The 22,044-nt window shown below is 35.4% G+C and overlaps 3 protein-coding genes across 5 annotated transcripts; all 3 read right to left on the bottom strand.

Annotated features, from left to right (window-relative positions):
- Positions 1-476: 476 nt before the first annotated feature.
- On the bottom strand, positions 477-2,447 carry LOC147383341 (Tetratricopeptide repeat (TPR)-like superfamily protein). Its single transcript, XM_086427902.1, has 2 exons — positions 1,816-2,447; positions 477-1,728 (listed from the first exon to the last, which is right to left on the bottom strand). Exons 1-2 carry the CDS (start codon positions 2,375-2,377, stop codon positions 515-517), a joined length of 1,776 nt encoding a protein of 591 aa, XP_086284028.1. The 5' UTR covers positions 2,378-2,447; the 3' UTR covers positions 477-514.
- A 977-nt stretch (positions 2,448-3,424) lies between these two features.
- LOC147383340 (cullin-1-like) lies at positions 3,425-9,657 on the bottom strand. Of its 3 annotated transcripts, XM_086427900.1 has the most exons (22): positions 9,631-9,648; positions 9,456-9,529; positions 9,122-9,177; positions 8,793-8,966; positions 8,566-8,665; positions 7,188-7,373; positions 6,992-7,039; positions 6,709-6,912; positions 6,529-6,606; positions 6,246-6,335; positions 6,041-6,121; positions 5,872-5,934; positions 5,708-5,743; positions 5,543-5,629; positions 5,297-5,446; positions 5,140-5,195; positions 4,909-5,029; positions 4,639-4,800; positions 4,407-4,550; positions 4,105-4,323; positions 3,841-4,008; positions 3,425-3,752 (listed from the first exon to the last, which is right to left on the bottom strand). In XM_086427900.1, the coding sequence occupies exons 4-22, from the start codon at positions 8,921-8,923 to the stop codon at positions 3,651-3,653; spliced, it is 2,226 nt and encodes a 741-aa protein (XP_086284026.1). In that variant the 5' UTR covers positions 8,924-8,966; positions 9,122-9,177; positions 9,456-9,529; positions 9,631-9,648; the 3' UTR covers positions 3,425-3,650. The 3 variants fall into 3 exon arrangements, with proteins under 3 accessions (XP_086284026.1, XP_086284025.1, XP_086284027.1); XM_086427899.1 differs by having other exon boundaries at positions 9,456-9,656; XM_086427901.1 differs by lacking the exon at positions 9,122-9,177 and having other exon boundaries at positions 9,456-9,657.
- Positions 9,658-12,924: 3,267 nt separating this feature from the next.
- On the bottom strand, positions 12,925-21,000 carry LOC147383339 (putative serine/threonine-protein kinase At1g54610). Its single transcript, XM_086429104.1, has 7 exons — positions 20,188-21,000; positions 19,812-20,096; positions 19,403-19,720; positions 18,343-18,570; positions 15,897-15,997; positions 14,783-14,903; positions 12,925-13,567 (listed from the first exon to the last, which is right to left on the bottom strand). Exons 1-7 carry the CDS (start codon positions 20,539-20,541, stop codon positions 13,256-13,258), a joined length of 1,719 nt encoding a protein of 572 aa, XP_086285230.1. The 5' UTR covers positions 20,542-21,000; the 3' UTR covers positions 12,925-13,255.
- Positions 21,001-22,044: the final 1,044 nt, after the last annotated feature.

Here is a 22,044-nt window from a genome sequence, read left to right as displayed (position 1 = left end):
CTATCTATAATCGCATCTTATTTTAATTAAAATGTTATAATGGAATCAGAAAATGACTCTTCGAAAACTAAGTTTATAAATCTATGGTTCTGTGCATACTACCACATCGGTGCAGTGTCGTAGGAAGTCAGTTCATCAGTTTTCTTGCAAAAATTATGAAAAATTCTACAATAACCCCTTATGATACTACTACGTTCATCACTACACTGACATTGAAGTATGCTCAGAATCATACGTGTTTTTTGTTGACAACCATTTACCCCAAAAGACCGATTTGATGAGGAAGGCGCAACCATGAATATATTAGGGTCACGGGTCGAATTGGGGCACGATACGTGAACATGTAACATCCGAGAGTGGAAGCGGATAACACAACACTCAACATTTCCTCGAGATACGAATGAAAAACATCTACTGTTCCATGTACACATTCTACTTGAAAAGGGTCATTAGCTAATTAATATAAAACAAGACGATTTACGTAGCGCCATCACATGATATATTTGAAATATGATCACCAAAAATCCCTGCAAGTACATGACCCATTTTTAAAATGATGAAATCTATTTACATCTCTCACAACAAAATCTCTCTCCACAATCTCACTAATCAACTTGAAGGTCTGATGACAATCCCCACACATCCTCAAGTTCTTCATCACTCTAATTGGTACCCCTTTAGGAATGCTTATCAACCCAAATCCCAAAGCCAATTTCTCACTATGAAGACCCACAATAACCTCCTTGGCCTCCTCTTCAACATCAACAAACACCAACCCATCACCACCCCTCACATACCCTCTCTCCTTCATTCTCACCTCTAACTCCCTCAACACCGTCACAACTTCATCGCCTCGTGGGCACAAAGACATGTCACCTGCATAGAAGACATAAGTTACATCCTTGATCTCAACCCAACTGCACCCAGGATCTTTGACAACCTGTTTTCGCTTCATCTCTGATCTTATTCTATGAACATTCTCCCATTTTCCAACCGATGCATATGTGTTTGACATTGTTACATATGCTGCCGCTACTTGTTGGTTCGATTCAATTAGTTTTTCCCCAGCCTTGACAGCAAGATCTAACCTTCCATGGGTCCTACTAGCCGATAGTAACGAACCCCACAATAAAGCCGTGTCTTTGGCTTTTGGGGAAATAGTCATGGCTAGCTGGTAAGCCTCATCAAGGCGACCCACGCGGCCTAGCATATCAACAGCACACACATGGTGTTTTGCCTTGGGAACAATCGCATGTTTCGGGTACATAGAATTCAAGTGATCAAGGCCTATGTCAATGAGACCTGAATGGCTACAAGCATATAAGACACCAACAAAGGTGACATCATTGGGTCTTATTCCCCTCTCGAGCATCTCCTCAAAGAGTTCAAGCGATAAATTCCCAAGTCCATGTTTTGCAGCTCCCACGATCATCGCAGTATATGGGATTACAGATGGGTCTTTAATCCGTCGGAAGACCATACCTGAATATTTGACACACCCACATTTTGCATACATGTCAACAAGGGCACTTGAAATCACGTCATTCGTGTCATGCCCACGGCGAATCACTGATGCATGTGCCACTTTCCCAGCTACTAACCTGCCCAAGCTTGCATAAACATTAATAACGCTGGCCAACATGAAATGGTTCGGTGATGCCGACATTGTTCCGATGAATTCTCTAAAAAGTTTGAGTGCATCTTCACCTTGTGCATTTTGGGCATACACTGAAATCATAGAAGCCCAAGAAACAACATTCTTATAACCCATTGCATCGAAAACTCTACGAGCTTCATCAACATCGTTGGACTTACCATACATGTCGATAAGTGAAGTACTGACTATAAGGTTAGTTTGAAAACCAAGTGTTTCAACTTGGGCATGAATTTTTCGACCGTTTTCAAGATCAGCAAGGAACGAACAAGCGTTAATTGCAGTAGTGAATGTGAAGGAATTCGGCCAAATATAAGTTTTCGGCATAGTTTCGAAAAGTTTAAGAGCCATATTGGGTTGGCCTATGTCAATGTAACCAGACATGAGAGAAGTCCAAGAAACAACATTTGGTGCGGGCATTTCGTCGAAAACTCGATGGGCATCTTTGGTTCTTTGAAGTCTTACATAAGCATTTATGAGATGGTTTGTGGTGAAGATGTCTTCCAAAAATCCAGATTTTAGAACGTTGGAGTGGATTGAGATCACAGAATTGAAGTTGTGAGAATTTTGGAGTTGTTGAACGAAGTGGGTGTTTGTACAGAAATTTAAGCATTGGTTTTGGAGGAAATGATAATTGGTGGTGATAGAGAGAAAATTACCTTTTAATGGGTTGACACTACGAGCGAGCTTTTTATCCAATGAAAATAAGGGTATTTTGGTCATGTCGTTATAACTTTGATATGGAACTTTGGCCCCTACCAAAGGTAATAAATAGTTTTTGGTGAAGCACTGAGGGCTAAAAAAACGAAAAATTACTTAAAAGGACCTGATGAAGGATTTTTTTTTTTTTTTAATTAATCCCTAAATTTGAGGACTTCTCTTAATAGTCCGTTTAGTAAAACTTTTTTTTTTATTATTTTCTAGTCAATCCCTGAGCCCTACTCTAGAGTCCATACATTTCTTCATAACTATCATAACCATTCAAACTCACCATTTTTATCCAAAAAATTGAATTTCTGACATTCCAATTGAATCATAAAAAGATATGAGAAAGAAGAAAAAGCCATTTTCAAGATGAGTGCTAGTGAATGAGATGAGATCCAAAACCAATATTTAAAATCGCAAAGATAGCCAAAAGATAAGACTACATCAAGGATGGAATTTGGTTAAGTGGCTCGAGCTTCTTATCTAAATTTAATCTATAGGTGGTGTATGAGACTAGATCAAGAAAGATATCACTCAAATCCTAAGGAAGTCTATGATCTTAATAATCTATTTATAGAAATATATGAAATGTTTAAAAAATATAGTTGGCTCCTTCGCTTTAAATTTTTTTCAAAACTTGCGGTAGATTACCCATATTTCCAATGGCATCTCCTATCTCCAAAAACAATGGAGTAGGGTTGGTGAAAGGAAATTTTGTTATCAATCCACCCCATATTTCTCAAAAATCTATAAATAAATTAGTCCAATAATTTCGGTTCAATAATTTGGAAGTACAACTCTCCAATTTTATTTTATTTTTTTCAAAAAACTGCTCACAATTGAGGCTCAATCAAATCAAAAGTTATCAAATTCATGCGCATAGGGTTTGCATTTAAGTTTGTTATTCTTCAGATATGAAGATGACGAATTTTTTTTGTTTGTCGTTCCTCGAGTGAAAAAAATTACAATGGAGAAGGGGTGATGGTAGCGCGCACAGCAAAAACAACCAACAGTGTCATGAAGGCATTATTGTAATAATGGAAAAGATGCACGGGACGCTCAATAAGTGCATTTAAATCATTTCAAGTGTGGTTCCTATTTCTTTATTAAGAGAAATGTGAGATTACTGAACTGGACACCAAGGTCAAATGGACATGAATCGTCCCTCATGGTTCTGAGTACTCTAAAACTGCCACTGTAACTGCAAAATCATTTATATCAACTTGTGTTCAATTTCTAACGTCTAACATCCCCGATATAGTGATAGTACTGCATCTGACAATCAACGTAATCAGGCCAGGTACTTGAACAAGTTTGGATTGTTTTTATCTCTTTCAAGATAATCCCGAGTGATCAGGTCTTCAATCCGCTTCTTAATTACCTTAAAATCAGGCTGCATTGCACAATTCATCGAAAAATGTCAGTCAGTCCGTTGAGAAATGTTATCAAAAACCTACTAAAACAAAACATGCCACAAATACCTTAAACATGTATCCGAGCTGCTCAACACATTCCATCGATAGGTGTTGATAAGTCAGAACTTTCCGACTCTTCATGATCCGTACAATTGAGGCATCAATAGCATATCGTCTGTCCTTGTCAACATCTTCGATCACTTTCTTCTTCTCATCCACTGGAGGGAGAGGAATCTGCAGTTTCAACAACGACATTATTTCATCTCTTATCTAGAATAAAGAAAATTGGTAACATATACATGAGAAGGATGTGAAAAGAAAAGCCCAAACCCTGATCCTCCTCAATTTGTCTGTAAATTTGGAATTGAACTCGAAGTGATCCGTTGGAGAGATGGTTTTATTCTTTGGCTCTTTATTAAGGATCTTGTATTTTGCACAGCAGAGGGAATGAAGCAATCTAACGACATCATCGTCATTCAAGTTCAACTGAGTCATGATTTCTGAATAACTCAATCTATCTGAAGCATTGAATAGCAGCAGTGCAGATGCCTATAAAGAAGAATCACTAAAAGCTCAATCCCATGTATTCATGATCAACCATCACACAGTGAGTAAGGTTTATAGTGAGTTACTTGATAAGTTGTCACAATCAGCTCCATAGTTTTCGGATCAAACTTGCCGTTGATGTTACAAGTACCCAGTGAGTATATCCACGTCAGCTTTCTGTGTTTGGTTTTTGTTTCATAGAACTCCTTGAAAACATTCACACACTTTACCTGAAAGATACATATAGACAGTTGAGGAGTGATAAAATATAAAATCAAGCCAACACTTGAAGAATTAACAGAATATGAAAATATTTACCATCTCCAAAGGGAGGTTCAAGTCGAATGATTTATAACTTGGCCAGAATCCTGTAGTTAAGACGGTGACTGTCAAGTCGATCCCAGGACTTGCTTGAGGATTACTATTAAGATACTCCTCAAAATTGGACTGATTCTCCCTCGCCAATGCCAAGTCCGTGACCTAAAAGGAAAATTTGGAATACAAAATCCAAAAACTTGAATTAGAAATTCAATGATATGTGCATATATAAAAGTTCTAATTCACAAGTGATGACCACAAGCAACTGACCATGCCTTCCATCTTTGAAGTGAACTGTCCGCCACATTGTTGCTTCAGCTTTGTCAGAATACTCCTCTCATGATCATCGCTCGCACTCTTGTCAAATAGAAGTCGACGAGCGAGTTTTTTCCTGACAATAGACAGGCAACGTACAAGAAGCAACAGTTAAAATGGGACTGTTTTCCTAGTGTAGATCAAAAGCAAAAAAACTAAGGCAATTTCACTTAAGGGAACATTTACCTATAGAATTCAGCGAAAAGATCTTTATCACCGATATAAGCAAGTAGCCTAACTACCTATTGAGCATTTAAAACAATTAGTCGCTAAGTAGTTTCAAGGCCCGGAAGGTTGGAAAGGAACATACTATATAACCAAAAATGAAAAAACAGAAGGCTACTTTCTCAAGTGTTTCCTCAATAGCTTCATCACTCAATTTCTCACTCCCTCCCTTCTTAAGGATATTGTCACAGAAAGTAGCCATTAGTTCTGCACTTGAGCTGCCACCAATACCCTTGTTGCAAAAGACCTCAAAAGCCTCTTTGAGTGCCTGAAGGAAGAAAAAAAAAAAAGACATTTCAGAAGTGTAACATGAGAGCAATAACACAATAACCAAACAATCCAGATAATGTTCTCGAATACAAACCTTGTGGAAGAGTGTGTGGCTCATAAAGCAACCAGTCACATATGCCAAATATTTGTCATGCAGCTCGATAACTTTTCTAACAAAAACCTGAAGATCACAAGACCATCCCATCCTTTTCAACTCTCCTATCAGACTCCCAAGTGTACAAGAAGTTCTGGGATTTACCTGTTCTTGCAAACCAACAATATCCTTTTTCTCTGCCTGTGAAAAATATACTTGTTATTTAGGTAACATTGCAATCATGTGATACCATCTTATGCAACTTAGCAACACCTGTATTGTACAAAAATAAAGATAGGCACTGAACAAAAACAGTTAGAATAACCAACCTTCTTGTTACTTGCTGCGTCTTCTGCTTGTTTGACCAAGGACATACCTTCAGCAGTAATATGCTGCATCAAAGAAAACTTAAAATGTAAATAAACAAATATGAAAATGATAGGAGTCAAAGTATCTTCCACTTGTAAAACAAATGCATACATGTAAAAATTACCCAACCTGTTTAAATATGTTAGATATGGGTTCAAGGCCATGAGGTATTTGACAAAAGAGCCTATACATTCTTGACAAATCCTCCACCTAACACAATATACATTATAGCCAAAAAGACTTGTGCTTAGTAAATTGTAATATAAATCCAATCTTCAAAAGCGCAAAGTACCAAAATCTCAGAAATTGACATGATGTGCATCCCAATAAATACCTTGTCATCCCTAAGCAATGCATGGCATCCTGATTGTTCCTTTTCAAGCAGTTGGCTTGCATATACAAACAACAACTCATGTTGTGCTTTCTATAGAAAGAACATATGATTAATGAATATAAAATTGAACTGGACAAATCATGTTCCTCAGTCGAACATGGAAGTTCATAATAAAATAATCCACAAATAAATTGATGGTGCACACACTTTTTACTTTTCATGATACTGCAATATCCTCAATGTTCATGTCTAACTACAATATCAAGTAAAAATAGGAACAAACCTCCAATAACCTTTGCTCACTACTAGAATGCAAGTAATGAGAAACCCTATCCTTCTCCCGTTTCAAGCACACCTCAGCCTAAGATCACCAAAAAAAAAAAAAAAAAAGTACTATACATCAGCCAAATTGTCTCTACAAACTCATTTGACCAAATGGTATGCAAACTATACAAAGAACTACCTTCAACATGTAGTCTGGACAAGAATCTTCTTGAATCCAGTTAGAAGCTTTCCGAGAATAGTAAGCAGCTACATCTTCAAGCATGGCCGCTTCCAAGTCGTTTTCATAGCAATCCATTTTCCCCATTCCCATTTCAACAAAAATGTCTAAAATATTCTTTAGCAAAGTTCGATCAATCTGCTCACCCTCTCGTTCTTGATTAACCTGGTGCAGAAACATTAGTTAATTAACCTTGAAATAGAAAAGAATGTTGTTACATGTTTGATACATTGCTTCAATATACCATAGAGATTACAGCATCTTTGACTTTACCATTGATCTCCTGATATACCTGAAATTAGAATATACAAAAAGAGAAAATCACACAAGTCAAACAAGACGGTTTCAGTCAACATAAATTTTTAGCCCCAACAAGCCCAATGTCCAAAAGAAAAATAAAGACACTTGTTTTTAATATTAGTATTAAGCTATTTAGGTACCAGATCACGAAAGCAAGTGGACCCAACATCCTTGAGAGCTGGAAGACACCTCCGAGAAATGAAGTATCTATCAAGATAAAAAAAGAAGCGTGAAAGCCACCTGACCATAACTTTATGATTTGCCCACCTTTTTACAAGTTCTCTCAACATATACTCATCATGCTTCTCTTTTAAAGATGGCAATACCTAAGAAGGGCAACAAACCACAATGAGGTTCACAAGACAAGTACTCAGAAATTAAATTAAAGATTATTCAATCATGTGTTTCATTTTAAAATTTGGTAATTGCAGTTGAAAATCTAAGCAACGAAAATATTCCAAGGTGAGAATCTAATTCGTAGAGAGATACAACAAGCCAAAATATGAATAAGAGCAAGGTAAAACATTGACAAAAAAAGTGAAACACACCTTTTTGTGGCTCTCTGCTAATAACACATTCCATAATAAAATGTATGAAAGTATCGACCCATAGATCAATTTTTTTTTATATGTAAAAATGAAATATTATTAAGAAAAAAAGTGTAGAGTAAGTTTAAAAGAATATGCCAAGGGAACAAATATCAAATACCAAATATTTTAATTTGTAGGGAAAATTTAATAACCATAATAAATACAAATTCCAAGTAATCATCAATTCCTATGTAACATAGATACAAAAGCATGTCTAGGTGTAAAAAACTAATAGGAAGGGCTATATGTCGACTCCCAAGAGTACCCCCCCATATAATCATTTGATAAATTAGTATTTCCACACAAGGTTAAATTATGGTTTGACTTAATGATATATTGAGACAAAAAAATTTCAGACCAGAAACTTCTTCCATCTCCTCAAGGAAGAATTCAACTTTGAAAAAATTTCTCCTAGCTATTAATAATCCTGATTAACCAAACCTTCTGAATGATATCAGACAGACCCATGTTAACAAGGAATCCTTGATGCCGATAGGACTCATGAACACCATTAATATCTCACCATAGGACTCATAGAGAAGAAGAAATCACTTAACGACTGTGTCAAACAAGTAGCTAAAATTTGGTAAATTTTTATGAAAATTTTGGAAAAATTCTCCGGCCAATTAAATAAGTGAATCAACAAATTAATCGGAGATTTGTCATTTAACGACCCTCCCCCTCTTCAACCTCAAGATTTTATGATCTTCAACCTTCAAACCTCACAAACAAAATAGGGCTTTTAGGGAGGTTGAAGTTGATGGGTTTGGGGGAATAAACCCAAAAAATATCATTAGTAGAATCCTCAATGTCTTAAGGAAACATTCCTGGATTTATCTGAATTAAATCGAACCATACCCAAGTTGAATAATTTACAAATCCAAACTTAGTTACTCTGATGTATATACACAGCAGCAAAATCACTCACCGTTGAATTAATGTATTCTTCGAAAGATTCTTGATATTTTTCGTAAAGCTGTTGCGAGTAATCATGAGGCGGTTTCTGAGTGCACATATTGTAAACAGTTCTGTCCTCGAGGTAAAGGAAATAAACAACCATAAAAATTAAAATTAAACATATAAACAACTCTCAATAAAGATTAAAAAACTAAATGCATTGTGGAAATAACAATTAATAAAGACACAACAGGATACGTGTAGTGCATTATATATTCCTCGGAGTTGAATTGTACTGGTAACCCCTCTAGAATATTCTTCAGTTTTGTGATACCCTTTTGCATCAAATCCCATCCTTGTTCTAAGTTGATTGTCTTCTGTTGATTCATTCTCAAGTATCCAAGCCCTAACTATCTCCAACAAAATCCAATTCTGCATATAATCAATCAATCAATAATTATCAAACATATTATAATTTCCCATACATTGGATTCCTAAAACCAACTCATACTTCAGTTCTAGAATCAACCTTTTAAATAAATAAAATCCAAAAATTCAACCAAGAAACAAATTCGTAAAATACAAACCTCGAATTCTGAATCTTCCAAAATGTGATAAGTGAAGAAACCAATAATGCTTGAACCTATCAAAAATCAGATTCCTCTAGTGATCGAAATAAAACCCTAAACAATTTAGGATGAAAATGACGACTAAGGAAACATAAACCAATAACTGTAAATACATTAACATATTAAAAAGTACGGCTAGAGCAAAATAATGAAATATAAACAACAAAAAATAAAAAATAAATCGACTCTGAAACAGAAAAAATATGCAAGAATGGATCAATGATCACGAAGATTCATCAATTAATGGCATAAAATACATTCAATTGAGACGTAAAAGCGACGAAGAGCTTACCTAGTTCATGCAGACCAAAACCCTAGAAACCAGATAGAGAAGAGAGCATAAACCCTAGAATTACTGAAGGCGAACTATAAGATGAGACAGAGAGAGAGAGAGACGTATTAGAATTTAGAGATTTTAAACCATACGAAGCTAGAACGAGAAATTGCTCTCGGCCTCTCGTACGTACCTCTCCCTGGTTTTTCGTCTCTTAATTTTATTCATTTTTCTCTTAAATTATTTATGAGTCGTGATACTCGGGGCCCACTGTATACTTTCTCTCGGCGCCCCAACTTTTATTTATTACACCCGAATTAAAAAGAAAGAAAATACGTTAAAGTTGGGGTGCCAATAGAAGCTCTCTATTGTTGTTTTGTTTTATTTGTTTTCTTTCTTCTTTTTTTTCTTTTTATTTATTTATTTATTTTTTTCGGGTTGGGGTGAGTGGTTGGGTGGGGGACGGGTTTAAGATTTTATATGAGCCTAATCATCATAATTGTAAACGACTATTGAAATTGTTTGAATAATTCTTATAATGTTTGAGATAATAATTTGAGCCAAATCTTTCTAATGTTTGAATGATGTGTTTTAATCTTTAATTGGGGTGTGATACATAATTAAAAAATTAGAATGTAATAAATAAAAGTTGGGGTGCCAATAACAGTTTTCTAATTGAATCAAAAATTTAAATTTAAAAGAACATACTGAACTAATGTGGCATGTGCACAGAATCATAGATTTTTTTTTCTCTAGATTCACAAGAGAAAATTCTATGATTTTGTTCTCGTTCCACGTCAATTGGGTATATTTGAGTTTTTTTTATTTATTGTTTTTTTAAATTAATTTATCATTACTTCAAGGTCACATGTACTTATTATAGATAGTTGTTATTGGCACTCCAACTTTTACTTATTACACCTCAATTTCCTAAATTGTTATTTATTACACCCCAATTAAAGATTAAAACATACTATTCAAACATTACAATGGTTTGGCTCAAATTATAATCTCAACATTATAACTCTTGTTCAAACAGCATTAGTAGTTGTTTTCAAATTATGATTAGGTTCATAAAAAATCCTAAACCCAAAAAATAGAAATGTAACAAGAAAAAAATCAGAGAGTTTCTATGGGAACCCCAACTTTTACTTATTCTCAATCCTTCACTTATCTTCTTAGGATTTTTTCCAAAACATGGGCAACTTATGTCAAAATTCCGATTCTAATACACTATTCATTTTAATTCCCAAAACATGTTTTTTCCAGTGAATCTGTCACTTTTATAATCAACAAATTCACTAATAAATTACCAACGAGATCGTTGATATAGCAAAATCACTAGTATTTTATCAGTAAATTCATGGATAACAAAAGTGACTAATTCACTCGAAAAACATGTTTTGGAAATATTAAAATGAACAGTGTACAAACTCGAAATTTTGTCATATTCAACACACGAAATGGAGATTCACCCTATTTTCTTTACTTTTAATTAGGGTGTAATAAGTAGAAGTTGGGGTGCCAATATCAACTCTCTTATTAAAAGATACATAAAAATGTCCTTACCTTTCTTTTATCGCAAAAAAAAATTGTTTATACTTCTTTAAAAAAATCTACTATTGATTTGAGGAGAATGTTTTTAAAAAAAATTATTATAATTTTAAAAATGTTTGTAAGATACATTTAGAATTGTCTTCGTCCCTATTTTAAAACATTTTTACTAGGGGTGCAAATTGGTCCGGTTCAAACCGATAGCTTTGGAGTGGTTTGGTTCAGTTCCAGATTATGAAAATGGAGAACTGATTAATTTGGTTCGGTTCTCGGATCAAACTTGTATAGAACTGAACCCCTATGCAATAAATAAATATGTATGTAAATAATAATTATTATAAATTATTTTACGAGTTAGGACATAGATTAATATTTTTTGTGTGGATAAACTAATGATTTTTTATGAATAGATTAGTGATTATTGTATGAAATTTTATGTTTATTATATGTTTGTTTTTTCATTAAAAAATATTACTTAAAATTTATAGAATATTGGCAATTCGTAGAACTGAACCAAACAAAATCAACTTTAGTTTGGTTTGGGTTGATTTAGTTCCAATGGAATTTGTTTGGTTGTAGTTCTTATTTAGTGAAACTGACCTATGTCGGTTTGGTTCCAATTTGACTTCAATCCGAATCAAACCGAACCAAGTTGCACCCCAAATTTTTACTGGTTTGAGGAAGAAAATCAAGTGGGATACTAGAGTTTGATTTGAAGACCAGAGCATTTAGAACATTATATATTGGTGTCCATTGCTAAACCTCCACATCGGGGAGGGGCATATCTTAAAATTTTGAACCTCATCTAGTATCCATGTTTTCAATCTCAACTTAATAAAAGTACTTTTTGAGTATTTTATCCAAAATTCTATCATATTCTTGAGGTTGAAGAGTAAATTACAAAAATATAATTTATTTGAGGGCTTACGATGATTGGTTTTAGCAAGAAAAATCAAGGGTATTTTGTGATAAAGCAAAGAAACTGGTGGTCCACTTTTAAAATTTAAACTTTAGAAATTTTATTTCCGTTTGTTTTGGTTTAGATTTCAGACTTGAAAACAAAAATTCAGAACTTTTGAACAAGTGATAGAAAGATGCTGGATGAAACTTCTAAAGTCTAATTTCTAATTTTAGATGTTTCCAGACTCCAGACTTTAGTCTTCAAAAGTGTTACCAAACATAGTCTAAATGGATTCATAATTGGTTCAAGAGCTTGAAGAAGACAAATTTTGAGGATAAAAATTTGGTTTTTTTTTTTTGTTTGTTTTGTTGTTGAAGGTTGAAAATGAGGGTGTTTGTTTCATTTTTCATTACCTTACATGAGAATAAGAATGTCAAGGGGAAGGGGGAGGCATCTAATCAGTTTAATAATATAGGGGGCTAACTCAAATATTCACCAAAATGAGGAGTGTTATGCCTAAATCACTCTAAAAGATATATAAAAAAATAAAATAAAATAACCCGCTAGGAAGAAGAAACAGTAATAGACAGAGAAAGATAAAAAATGAGAGCTGCTATTGCCACACCAACATTTACTAATGGCATACCAACTGTGCAATGCTTCAGTGATTTACATGGAATGGTGTGGCATTAGTAAATGTTGGTGCGGCAATAGCAGCTCTATTAGAAAATTTGAAAAGAATCCTTCAAATTTTAATGATTTGGAAATAAAATAGAATTAGAACCTGGACAAGAAAATGGGTAAATTACATTTTTGACCCCTGAAGTTGGGTATAATTCCATTTTAACCCCTTAATAGTTTGATAATTACACTTACCTCTCCTTGCATTGACGGGATTAAAATTCAGATGTTATTTTACTATGTCACCCTCTTATTTTAGATAACTATAAGAGAGGAAAGTACAATTATCAAAATATTAGGGGGTCAAAAGTATAATTTATCCAAAGAAAATTGAACACAAGACAAGAATACTTCCCATGACATATTTATTTGGTTTCTCACAAACCTAACCATTACTCAGTTTTCAACATAAGAAATATACATAACAAGGAAGCTTCTGCACCTGACCTATAAAAAAGGCCAGCCATCAAAATAAAAAAATAAAAATGTTAGAAGATAAATGAAATTTGAAAAATGAAGAAACCTCTCCATAAATTTTGTATCAGCTTTCCCCCATCGGTTTAAGAAATTTGTTCAACCAATAGCAAAAGCAACCTCATGAACCATGACAGAACAAGTAACCTCCATGAATCAAGAAACACGACGAAGGCCATGAGAGCAGAAAGTTTATGGTGCGCCCTCCTTAACCTTTAACACGTACACCGCCCTTATCTTTATGAGATTCCTTTGTTGGTGGTTTGGAGGATCCACGTGCGTCTTTCTTACGTCTTGGAGCACCAACTGCAGTGGGGTCCAACAGCGGACCAGACCAAGTTTGCACTGACCCTTTTTGGTGTGTGAAGATTGTGGAACTAAATGGGACATCAGGAGGATCGAAGGTTGGATCGATATACTGTGAGGTACCCAAGGGAAAGCCAAGTGCTCCGTCCTGGTGTGGAGGAGGAAACTTCTCGCTCTTGCTCTTCGCATTTGCATGAGTGATTAGACGTCGTCTCTGTTTGAGAACAAAAAAAAAAAAAAAAACATGAAATAAATATATAACATTGCTGCTTGAGTCGCATGAAGAAAAACAAAAAGCAGGAGAAAAATATATCAAAATATTTAAAATCTCTTTCAATGCCTAATAAACTGTTACGACCCATTTTCTTTGACAGGGGGTGGGTAGAAGGGCTTAACTTTATGTAACATTAACGACTAGAAGCTTTTGTTGTATTGGTTAGGTTCTAATCAAATGATATCAGAGCTGATTAGTGGGAAAAAATGTATCAATGCCAGGATCACATCTCAAGTTTGATTCTCAGAAGGTGCAACCTGGAAAAGGGACCAGGGAGTGTTGTGGTGTGTTACAACCCCAAAGAGATGAGGCTTAATTCTCCTCCATTGCCGCCTACGTGCTTTTGGTCTATTGGTTAGGTCTATGAAACATGCAGAAAAGAACAAGAGCAACCAAGTTCATTGCACAGAAAAATAAAAATGTGTGTGAGCAAGAGAGAGAGAGAGAGAGGCAAGAACAAAATGCGGAAAGAGATTTTTGGGGATGGATGAATTTGAAAGCTAAGGAACAACAAGGGAGGCTCAACATTAGACAATTAACAAAGCTTCAAAATTAAAGAATTTGATTAATAGTTTCTATATTTTATTATCATAAAATTTGAAAAAGTCGAATCAATTTATAAAATTGCAGAGAACAGGTAAAGAAAATAGATAAAATAAACAAAAAGTTAAAGAAGTGCTGGAAATACACTGTCATCACAAAAATGCTCACTAATGGCAACAGACACATAAAAGGGAAACATAAGGGCTAAACTAAGAATAAATTGGCCAGACCTCCAAAGTGCAAAATTAACATGTCGTCTTGTAATATCAAACAAAAAGGGTAAGAAACACTCTTTTTTGCAGTTCACCAAACAGAAGGAAAACTACAACAGTGTCATGCAGAATAAACAATGTTTCACCATACAGACAATTCTTTTTAGCATCATATGCATGTCTTAGTCTCATAGAAATACTTTTCATGACACCCCTTCAATTCCTAGTAATTTAATCAGATGCTTCATCTTTATCAACATCATAATTAATTAACCTTAAAAAAAATTGAAATCAGCTGCCAGTTATACCTAATAACCCATCCAATTTTAAGTATATAATAACCCAGGAAAGGAGATCAGGAAAAATAAAATGACAGGAAAAAACAGCTTTTTTGACATACATCTAGATTGACTTGAAGCTCCGCATTTGCTTCAGGAGCAGGAAATGCTCTTACAGCTCGATCACGAGTGCGATGTTTCTTCACACCATCACCATTGACTTTGGCCCCAGCAGCTCGAAGTCTACAGCCACAAGTGATTAGGTCACAAGATACAAATTAGATTTAAGCCTCATATAGATCTATTCATGAAACATTTAGAAAACCAAAAGGGTGAAAGCTTTAAAGATTACTGGATAACCAAAACCCATTGAGTAGAAGGTATGTCCAACAAATAAAAGTGAGAAGTGTAATAGTATATCAGCCCAAAGAAACATTGTGTAGAATAAACTTCAACTGCTAAGATCTGGATAGCTAGAGTTGATCAATCAAAATAATAGAATGGTCATATATTTACATAGAAGATTATTGTAACAGAAACATAAAAACAATATAATAAACCATTCAAAATAATTATAATAATATTAGTGCGAAATGTAAAAGAAACAGTAACATGAAGAACTATCTAAATTAAGTCAACTTTGCTTGTCAAGATTAGGGCAATTAGACTAGAGATATGAAAAAGAAAAATCAAAGACGACAGACTTGATACAAATTGTATTAGTCTAGTTCATGGCACCTGGAGTTGCTAACATAAAACCAGTTAAAGGTTAGCATATGGAACACTGAATGACCGAGTGGTTTTAATGTCCCAAATTTCGATCTCATTTATGGAAATAGAAATACATTCTACCAATGGAAACTTCACCCGGAGGCATGCATTACACATGATACAACATTGATTATTGGCTTTAAGTCAGATATTTGAAAGTATGAACCGAGTGTCTTCCTTATTGAATTTTCCCTTTGCACAATTATTTGACACAAAAAAGTAACCTTTTTATTTTTAATATCTTCCTTATTACATTTCCTACGTATTTTCTCCTTGGATAAATTTTTCCTTATAAAAAAATTTATTTTTTATAGGCACCTCGCTGTCAGATAGACATGGTCTACATTTTCCATTGTGTTATTCTATGAATTGTGGTAGCAGTCTGAAGTTTTAGCATGCTAAGAAAGAAACAAGCACAAGCAGATATCAAAGGCATATATAATGGAAATTCAGTGATCCACGGACCTTCTAGCTTCTTCATCCCGCAGCTTAGCATCCATCTCTTTGCTTGGAGGATATTGTGGGAGGCTTGAAGGCTCGCATGCATAAGGTTTGGTTGTGAAAAACTACACCACAAACAACACACTGGTCAAATTGAATTTTTTTTTTTTTTTGGTGTGGGGGGTGGGATGGGGAGGGATCTTACAGAGTATATACTGAATAATAAAATTTGAACAATTAAATTTTCATGTGGGATAAAACATTTAAGCACTAACTTAATGCCAACAACGAACTAACACCCCAATGGTAGTTGCACAACATTTTGTTTATTTTATAAGTAAAATTTCATGAAAGTGTAAATCAAAGACAACACAGGAGATTGAGAAAACCATCCTAACGAGAAAAGAGATACAAAACGGACGAAGCCCTACACAAATTACAAATTACGATCGGAGCTAATACAACATATATTCTCCCATTTAAACAAGAAAATGTCTAAGAGTAAACCCTTAAAATCTGGCAATAACTAACACAAAAAGAAGATGAGGCCCGGTGAAGAAATGATAATATCAGTAATAAAATTCTTCATCCCTTGACAAACACAATCATATCTATCCTTCCATAGGTACCTACAAACACAAGGGCACCAAACTCCAACGAATTTTCTTCCTACCACCAAAGCATGACAATTGACAACTTTGGAAAATGGAAGAAACTGCTTTAGGTAAAGACCAAGAAATTTGGAACAAGGAAATGAGACCAACTGATCCTAGAAAATGAACAATAGGTACGAAGATGATCAACTGATTCCTCATCACATTTGCATAAGTAACAGAAATTACCACAGGTAATACCTCTAGGCATGACATGATCAAGGGTCAAGATTCTAAGGCCGCCAATGAAATGAAGAATACCATCTTAGATGTGGGACTTTTGGACCTCAAATAGCAGACACTAGGAACAAAAGGGAACTAGAATCACATGAAACAAGGGTAGAATAACTCAACCAACCATCGCACCATAAATCCACCAATGACCAATACATATACATGATTTTCAATGACCGGTCACCGTCAATTTATCTTGCTGCCAAATGCACCCTAAATGGTGTAGGAAAATCTAAAAAATATTTTTGCGAATGAACATGTTGATGCTTGACCATCCCTTGAGTTGTCTGCAACGAAAAACAACAAGCTTCTCTAAAAGATCTAAGCATTCATATGATATGGAACCAGAGGACAGATATGACTCATATCAAGACCCCCATTGAGACAAAAAGGCCAGGTCCTCAACATGGGATGGTTATCAGGATTCACAACAAATGAATAGGAAGGATCATAAAATGTAGGGCTGTCAATGAACTTAGCTCGGTCCAGCCTAACTTGTAAAATGGCCCGAATACATCGCAGGTGGGCTTGGACATGCATAATTTTTTACGGTCTAGCCTGGCCAGGCTCGGTCATTATATGAGTTGGGCTTGGACTATATTTTCAGGCCCGTTTAACACATCATTTATGACCCAGTCCACTGACAGACATACCTCCATGTATGACAATCAAATGGCCAAATATATACTTTTTACAAAGGTCTGTTGCATTTTTTATTTTTTTTTATTTTTTTGTAATGAGTGGATCCTACAATTCTTCATAAAACTCCAGGATATATTTATGTGTTGGGTTCAAAACAATGGGAGACATCCATACTTGTAACTGGAAAAAAGGTGCAATGATTTTCCCTTTTTTTTCCAAGGGAATAAACATCAAAAAATGATGTTCCATATGCAATCAAACACAGGCAAACAATGTCAGACATCACTATTTGAACCCAAAAAAATTAGTAAAATGATTTTCCTTGTGATTTTCCAAGGGAATCAAATGGTAGAAAATGATTTTCCATTGAGATTTTCCATCTGCATGCCCATTCCTCAAGGTTCTTCAACAATAGCAAAAGGTGATGCTAAAAAGGCTTTGAAGCAATAGATGAAGCAGAACATTACCAGTTAGAGCATGGACAATCAAGCGTTTCTGCCCATCCAAAATTAGAAGAACTATGAAGACATTCATTATCAATTATGTTGCCATCAGAAGTTCCATTAGAATATTTAACAATAACACGCTTTATAATTTTACAAGAAAGAACACAAATCTAGACAAAACCCACTGCAAACAGCCAAACAATTTGGCATGCATATGGTAAGATCAAACTAATGCCAATTTTAAAAAACAGGAAAATATGGCTTACACCCATGTCTGGAGGCTTACGTTGAAAAGCCTCACCCATTCCTTAAATTTCAAAACATTGCCACAAACTTTTCCTCATTTAAATTCTAACAATGAAACGCAAATCAATCAAAAGTTGTGATTACGGCATGGTAAGGATAAAAGAACCACCCATGCCAATAGCAAAATTACATACAGTAGATAATTGAAAGAGAGCAGTTATAACAAAACAGTATAATATACAAGCTTACTTCACTAATCAATGCAGCAGTGGCAGTTTGGCGTTCAGATGGGTCAATTGCTAGAAGAGTTTCGATTAGAGGCAGTGATGATGGCGGAAAATCATTAAATGTCTCTGCTATGCACCGTTTGTAGGGCTGTTGGGGCTTAAATATGGTTGCATGAGGCAATTTTGACCTTTTCCAATATTCCTCCGGCGGGGAGCCACATAGTTTGAAAATCTTGTGCAGTTGCTCCACCTAAATGAATGGAAAAAAGATTAACAGAAATTAATGCATTACCAGTGTTCAAATGGTTAATTATGTAATGTGTATCAGCTATAAAACTGGGAACACTAGAATGACAATAAATTCCTGATGAAAATCTTCTGAATCATGCTTAATAACTAATAAGTATGGAAAAATGCATAAACTCAAAATTTTGAGTCATGAAAATAGGATATTGAGAGATTAGAAGAGAGTAGAAGAGTGAAGAAAGAGCTTAGAGTGATATAGCTTAAAAAACGAGAGACCAAACTTCAGTTAGATTGTGTTCAAGAAGTTGAATTACTTCTTTCTCCCCAAATAAGGATGATTTTTTTTTTTTAATGGTATTATAGGCCTTCTGTCTGTAAATGTTTTTATAGGCTGGGGATAAGAACAGATGATGCACTGAAAACATATGCTCTACACCATCAAAAAGTATAACTGCTGAATCTTCATGTTATGGAACTATGTTACCTGGTTTGTTGGTTCGCTCGGATTGAATTCAGGTTCGTGGTTCACCACTCTCGAACGAACCCAGTTCGTAGAGGTAGTTTGTGGCAGATATTTAAGTCATTTATTTTAATCTCATAGAAAAAGACTCGGGTCAAGGGGGCATATCATAAGTCTAAAAACAAAAGGGTATCTTAAACATTGACAAAATCTTGGGATTTCTAAATAAGGGTACAGCACACAGATGACTATAGCTAATATCTGCCTAAATGATCAACAGAAAAATGTAATTGGAGGAAATTGCAGTAGAGAAACGAAAACAAATTAGGCCTAACAAAGAAAGTTAAAGCATAGAAACACCAATCATATGATTAACCTCAGTACGCCCGGGCATGATAGGCTTTCCAGCCAACAACTCGGCAAGAATGCAACCCGCACTCCAAAGGTCTACACCAACACCATAATCAGTAGCCCCCAAAAGAAGCTCTGGGGGTCTATACCATAGAGTTACGACCCGACTAGTCATGGGCTGCTTATGGTTTGGATCGAAGAAGGACGCCAACCCAAAATCGGCAATTTTAAGAACTCCTCCGTTGTCAAGAAGAAGATTAGAACCTTTGATGTCACGATGCAATACCCCACAGTTGTGACAGTGTTCAAGCCCCGACAACAGTTGATGCATATAACATTTTACCTGTCATGGATACATAAAGAAATAACGTTACATATTAAATTTTGAGACTAAATCGAAGCATGAATTTCACTTGATGGCTTCGAGAACTAACCTGAGGTTCCGTAAACTTAATTCCCGGGCTCGCAGCAAGACCAGCCAAATCATGCTCCATGTATTCAAGTACAAGGTATAAACTACATGACATCCTTGAAGTAACCAATCCCTCTAACTTTACAACATTGGGATGATCCAATCTCCTCAATATGAGAATCTCTCTAGCCATAAATTTCACACTCTCGGGCTCCAAATTGTCAAATCTTACCTTCTTTAATGCAACAATTTTTCCTGTCAAACTATCTCTAGCTTTGTATACATTACTATATGTTCCTTGCCCAATCTAAAAAACGCCGAAACAGAAAAATTAAATTAGAAACATAATCAAAATTAACTAAAAACTGTGAGAGATTAAATCACTCATCAGTCATCACCTTATCAATCTTCTCAAAAGAATTGGCAACCCGAGGAATCCAACCCTTGATCGCCTCCCCGGCAACAGCGGTGAGCCAAGACGGCCATCCGGCCGCAATTTGCTCCCCGCGAACATTGTTCGGGGGATTACTCAACCTCGGATTCGGCTTCGATCTTCTCCTCTCGCCACGTGGACGATGGCTCCCAACTTGCTTCTCCTCTCTCTGTTTCTCCCCATTTTGAACCTCACCACTCTCGATTTTTGTCGATGTTGTTTCCTTCGGACCAGACGAAGCAACCAAATCTCTCTCCTTCTCTCTCACCTCCGATTCCACCCCAGAAGCTGAAGCTTCTCTTCCAAATACACAACCCATCTCTCACGCATCCAAACCCTCATTTCTCAACACATTCTACTCCCCTCCCCTTCATCCAAAACCAACTAATCATCGAAATCCAGCTAAAAAATCCTGGAAATCTCGCCGCGATCGCTTCGTTAAAACCCTAATTCAGTAACCCTAACTTTTTCCCACGATAAAGCAGAAGAAGCAATTATTTGAGTTGCCACGATTGGTGGCAGTCAAACTTGACGATCAATTAACAAAAATAAAAGTGAAACAGTAAAGAAAAACTAGCTTTTTTGAAGATTAACGAAGATCCACCATTAAAGTTGCAGAGAGAGAGAGATAGGGTTTTGATCTTACTTGATCTGATTCACAGTTAGTAAGAAAGAGTTTTGATGGTGTAGGGCCTTTGATGAGAGTTTTAGTTTCTCTCTCACTTCTGGTCTTCGCTTTTTCTCTCCGTAGCGACTCGAGATGGTAAGAGATGAAATGACAGTATTGCACAGTATCTATTTACATCTGAAATTCCGAATTTCCCAATCTCCCAAAAGTCAAACTCTCCCTAACTCGGTTGATTCCTGTTTGACTCGTTCGATTTAGATGTCAATCGATCGTTCCCAATGTATCTGACTAGGATTTACGATTCCGCTCTGACTCAACTGAAATCCAGTTGAAATCGACTAATATTTTATAACTCGGTCGAGTTGGTCGATTTGAATCTGTTTGGGAGCTAGATTTAGAAATAGAAGTACCCACCCCTCCACATTTTGGGGAATCTCTTAGACATCCCTCATGTTTCCATACTAATAACATGCCCCCTTACCGTCTTCTCTTGTAAACTTATGCAAAGACTACTCAAAAACTAACGTTCTTTCTCGCTTAAATATCTTGGATTGGGCTGATTTTTTGTGAGAATGATTTTTATGGTGAGAAAATCATCCTCACAAAAAATCAATACAATCTAAAACTTTTAACTCCATCAAAAGTGATATTTACAAATTATTGACAAAAAATCGACGATCCATAATTTTAAATCACTTTTGGGGTTAAAAGTTTCAAACTAGATTGATTTTTTTGAAGATGATCCACTCATCATGGAAAATATTCTCACAAAAAATCAATCCATTCTGAAACTTCTAACTTATATAGGACATGGACATTGTCTCCCTAGCATTGGTTGCCAAACGAGATCCTATATATATATGGGTTCCGTTCGTCACCCTAAGCTTTACCCTACACTTTAACAAACGTGTTTTGTCTTACATGGGTTAAAAGTTTTGGAATAGGCTGGTTTTTTGTGAGGATGATCTCTATGGTGAGGAGATCATCCTCACCAAAAATCAGCCCATTCAAAAACTTCTAACCCCATAAAAAATGGTTTACAAAAAATGGACGGTCCACAATTTTTCAACTTGTACACTTGGGGCTAAAAATTTCGGAATGAGCTGATTTTTGGTGAGGATGATCTTCTAATCATAGAGATCATCCTCACCAAAAATCAGCCCATTCCAAAACTTCTAACCCATGTAGGACAAA

Source organism: Akebia trifoliata, chromosome 16, assembly GCF_017979445.1.
Source record: "Akebia trifoliata isolate Shusen 1 chromosome 16, ASM1797944v1, whole genome shotgun sequence".
Taxonomy (NCBI): domain Eukaryota; kingdom Viridiplantae; phylum Streptophyta; class Magnoliopsida; order Ranunculales; family Lardizabalaceae; genus Akebia; species Akebia trifoliata.
The sequence above is the reverse complement of the archived record's forward strand: the minus strand, read 5'-3'. Positions and strand labels throughout refer to the sequence as shown.

Excerpts from the sequence above, each read along its gene's own strand:
- LOC147383340 (XM_086427901.1), bottom strand. The coding sequence starts at position 8,923 with ATGAATCAACAGAAGACAATCAACTTAGAACAAGGATGGGATTTGATG. Across the intron at positions 5,935-6,040 it reads TATCTAACATATTTAAACAG|CATATTACTGCTGAAGGTAT; the intron begins GTTGGGTAATTT and ends TCTTTGATGCAG. Across the intron at positions 5,744-5,871 it reads ACGCAGCAAGTAACAAGAAG|GCAGAGAAAAAGGATATTGT; the intron begins GTTGGTTATTCT and ends TATTTTTCACAG.
- LOC147383341 (XM_086427902.1), bottom strand. The coding sequence starts at position 2,377 with ATGACCAAAATACCCTTATTTTCATTGGATAAAAAGCTCGCTCGTAGT. Across the intron at positions 1,729-1,815 it reads TTCACTTATCGACATGTATG|TGTATGCCCAAAATGCACAA; the intron begins GTAAGTCCAACG and ends CTATGATTTCAG.
- LOC147383339 (XM_086429104.1), bottom strand. The coding sequence starts at position 20,541 with ATGGGTTGTGTATTTGGAAGAGAAGCTTCAGCTTCTGGGGTGGAATCG. Across the intron at positions 20,097-20,187 it reads CTTTTGAGAAGATTGATAAG|ATTGGGCAAGGAACATATAG; the intron begins GTGATGACTGAT and ends GGCGTTTTTTAG. Across the intron at positions 14,904-15,896 it reads CGGGATGAAGAAGCTAGAAG|ACTTCGAGCTGCTGGGGCCA; the intron begins GTCCGTGGATCA and ends TTGTGGCTGTAG.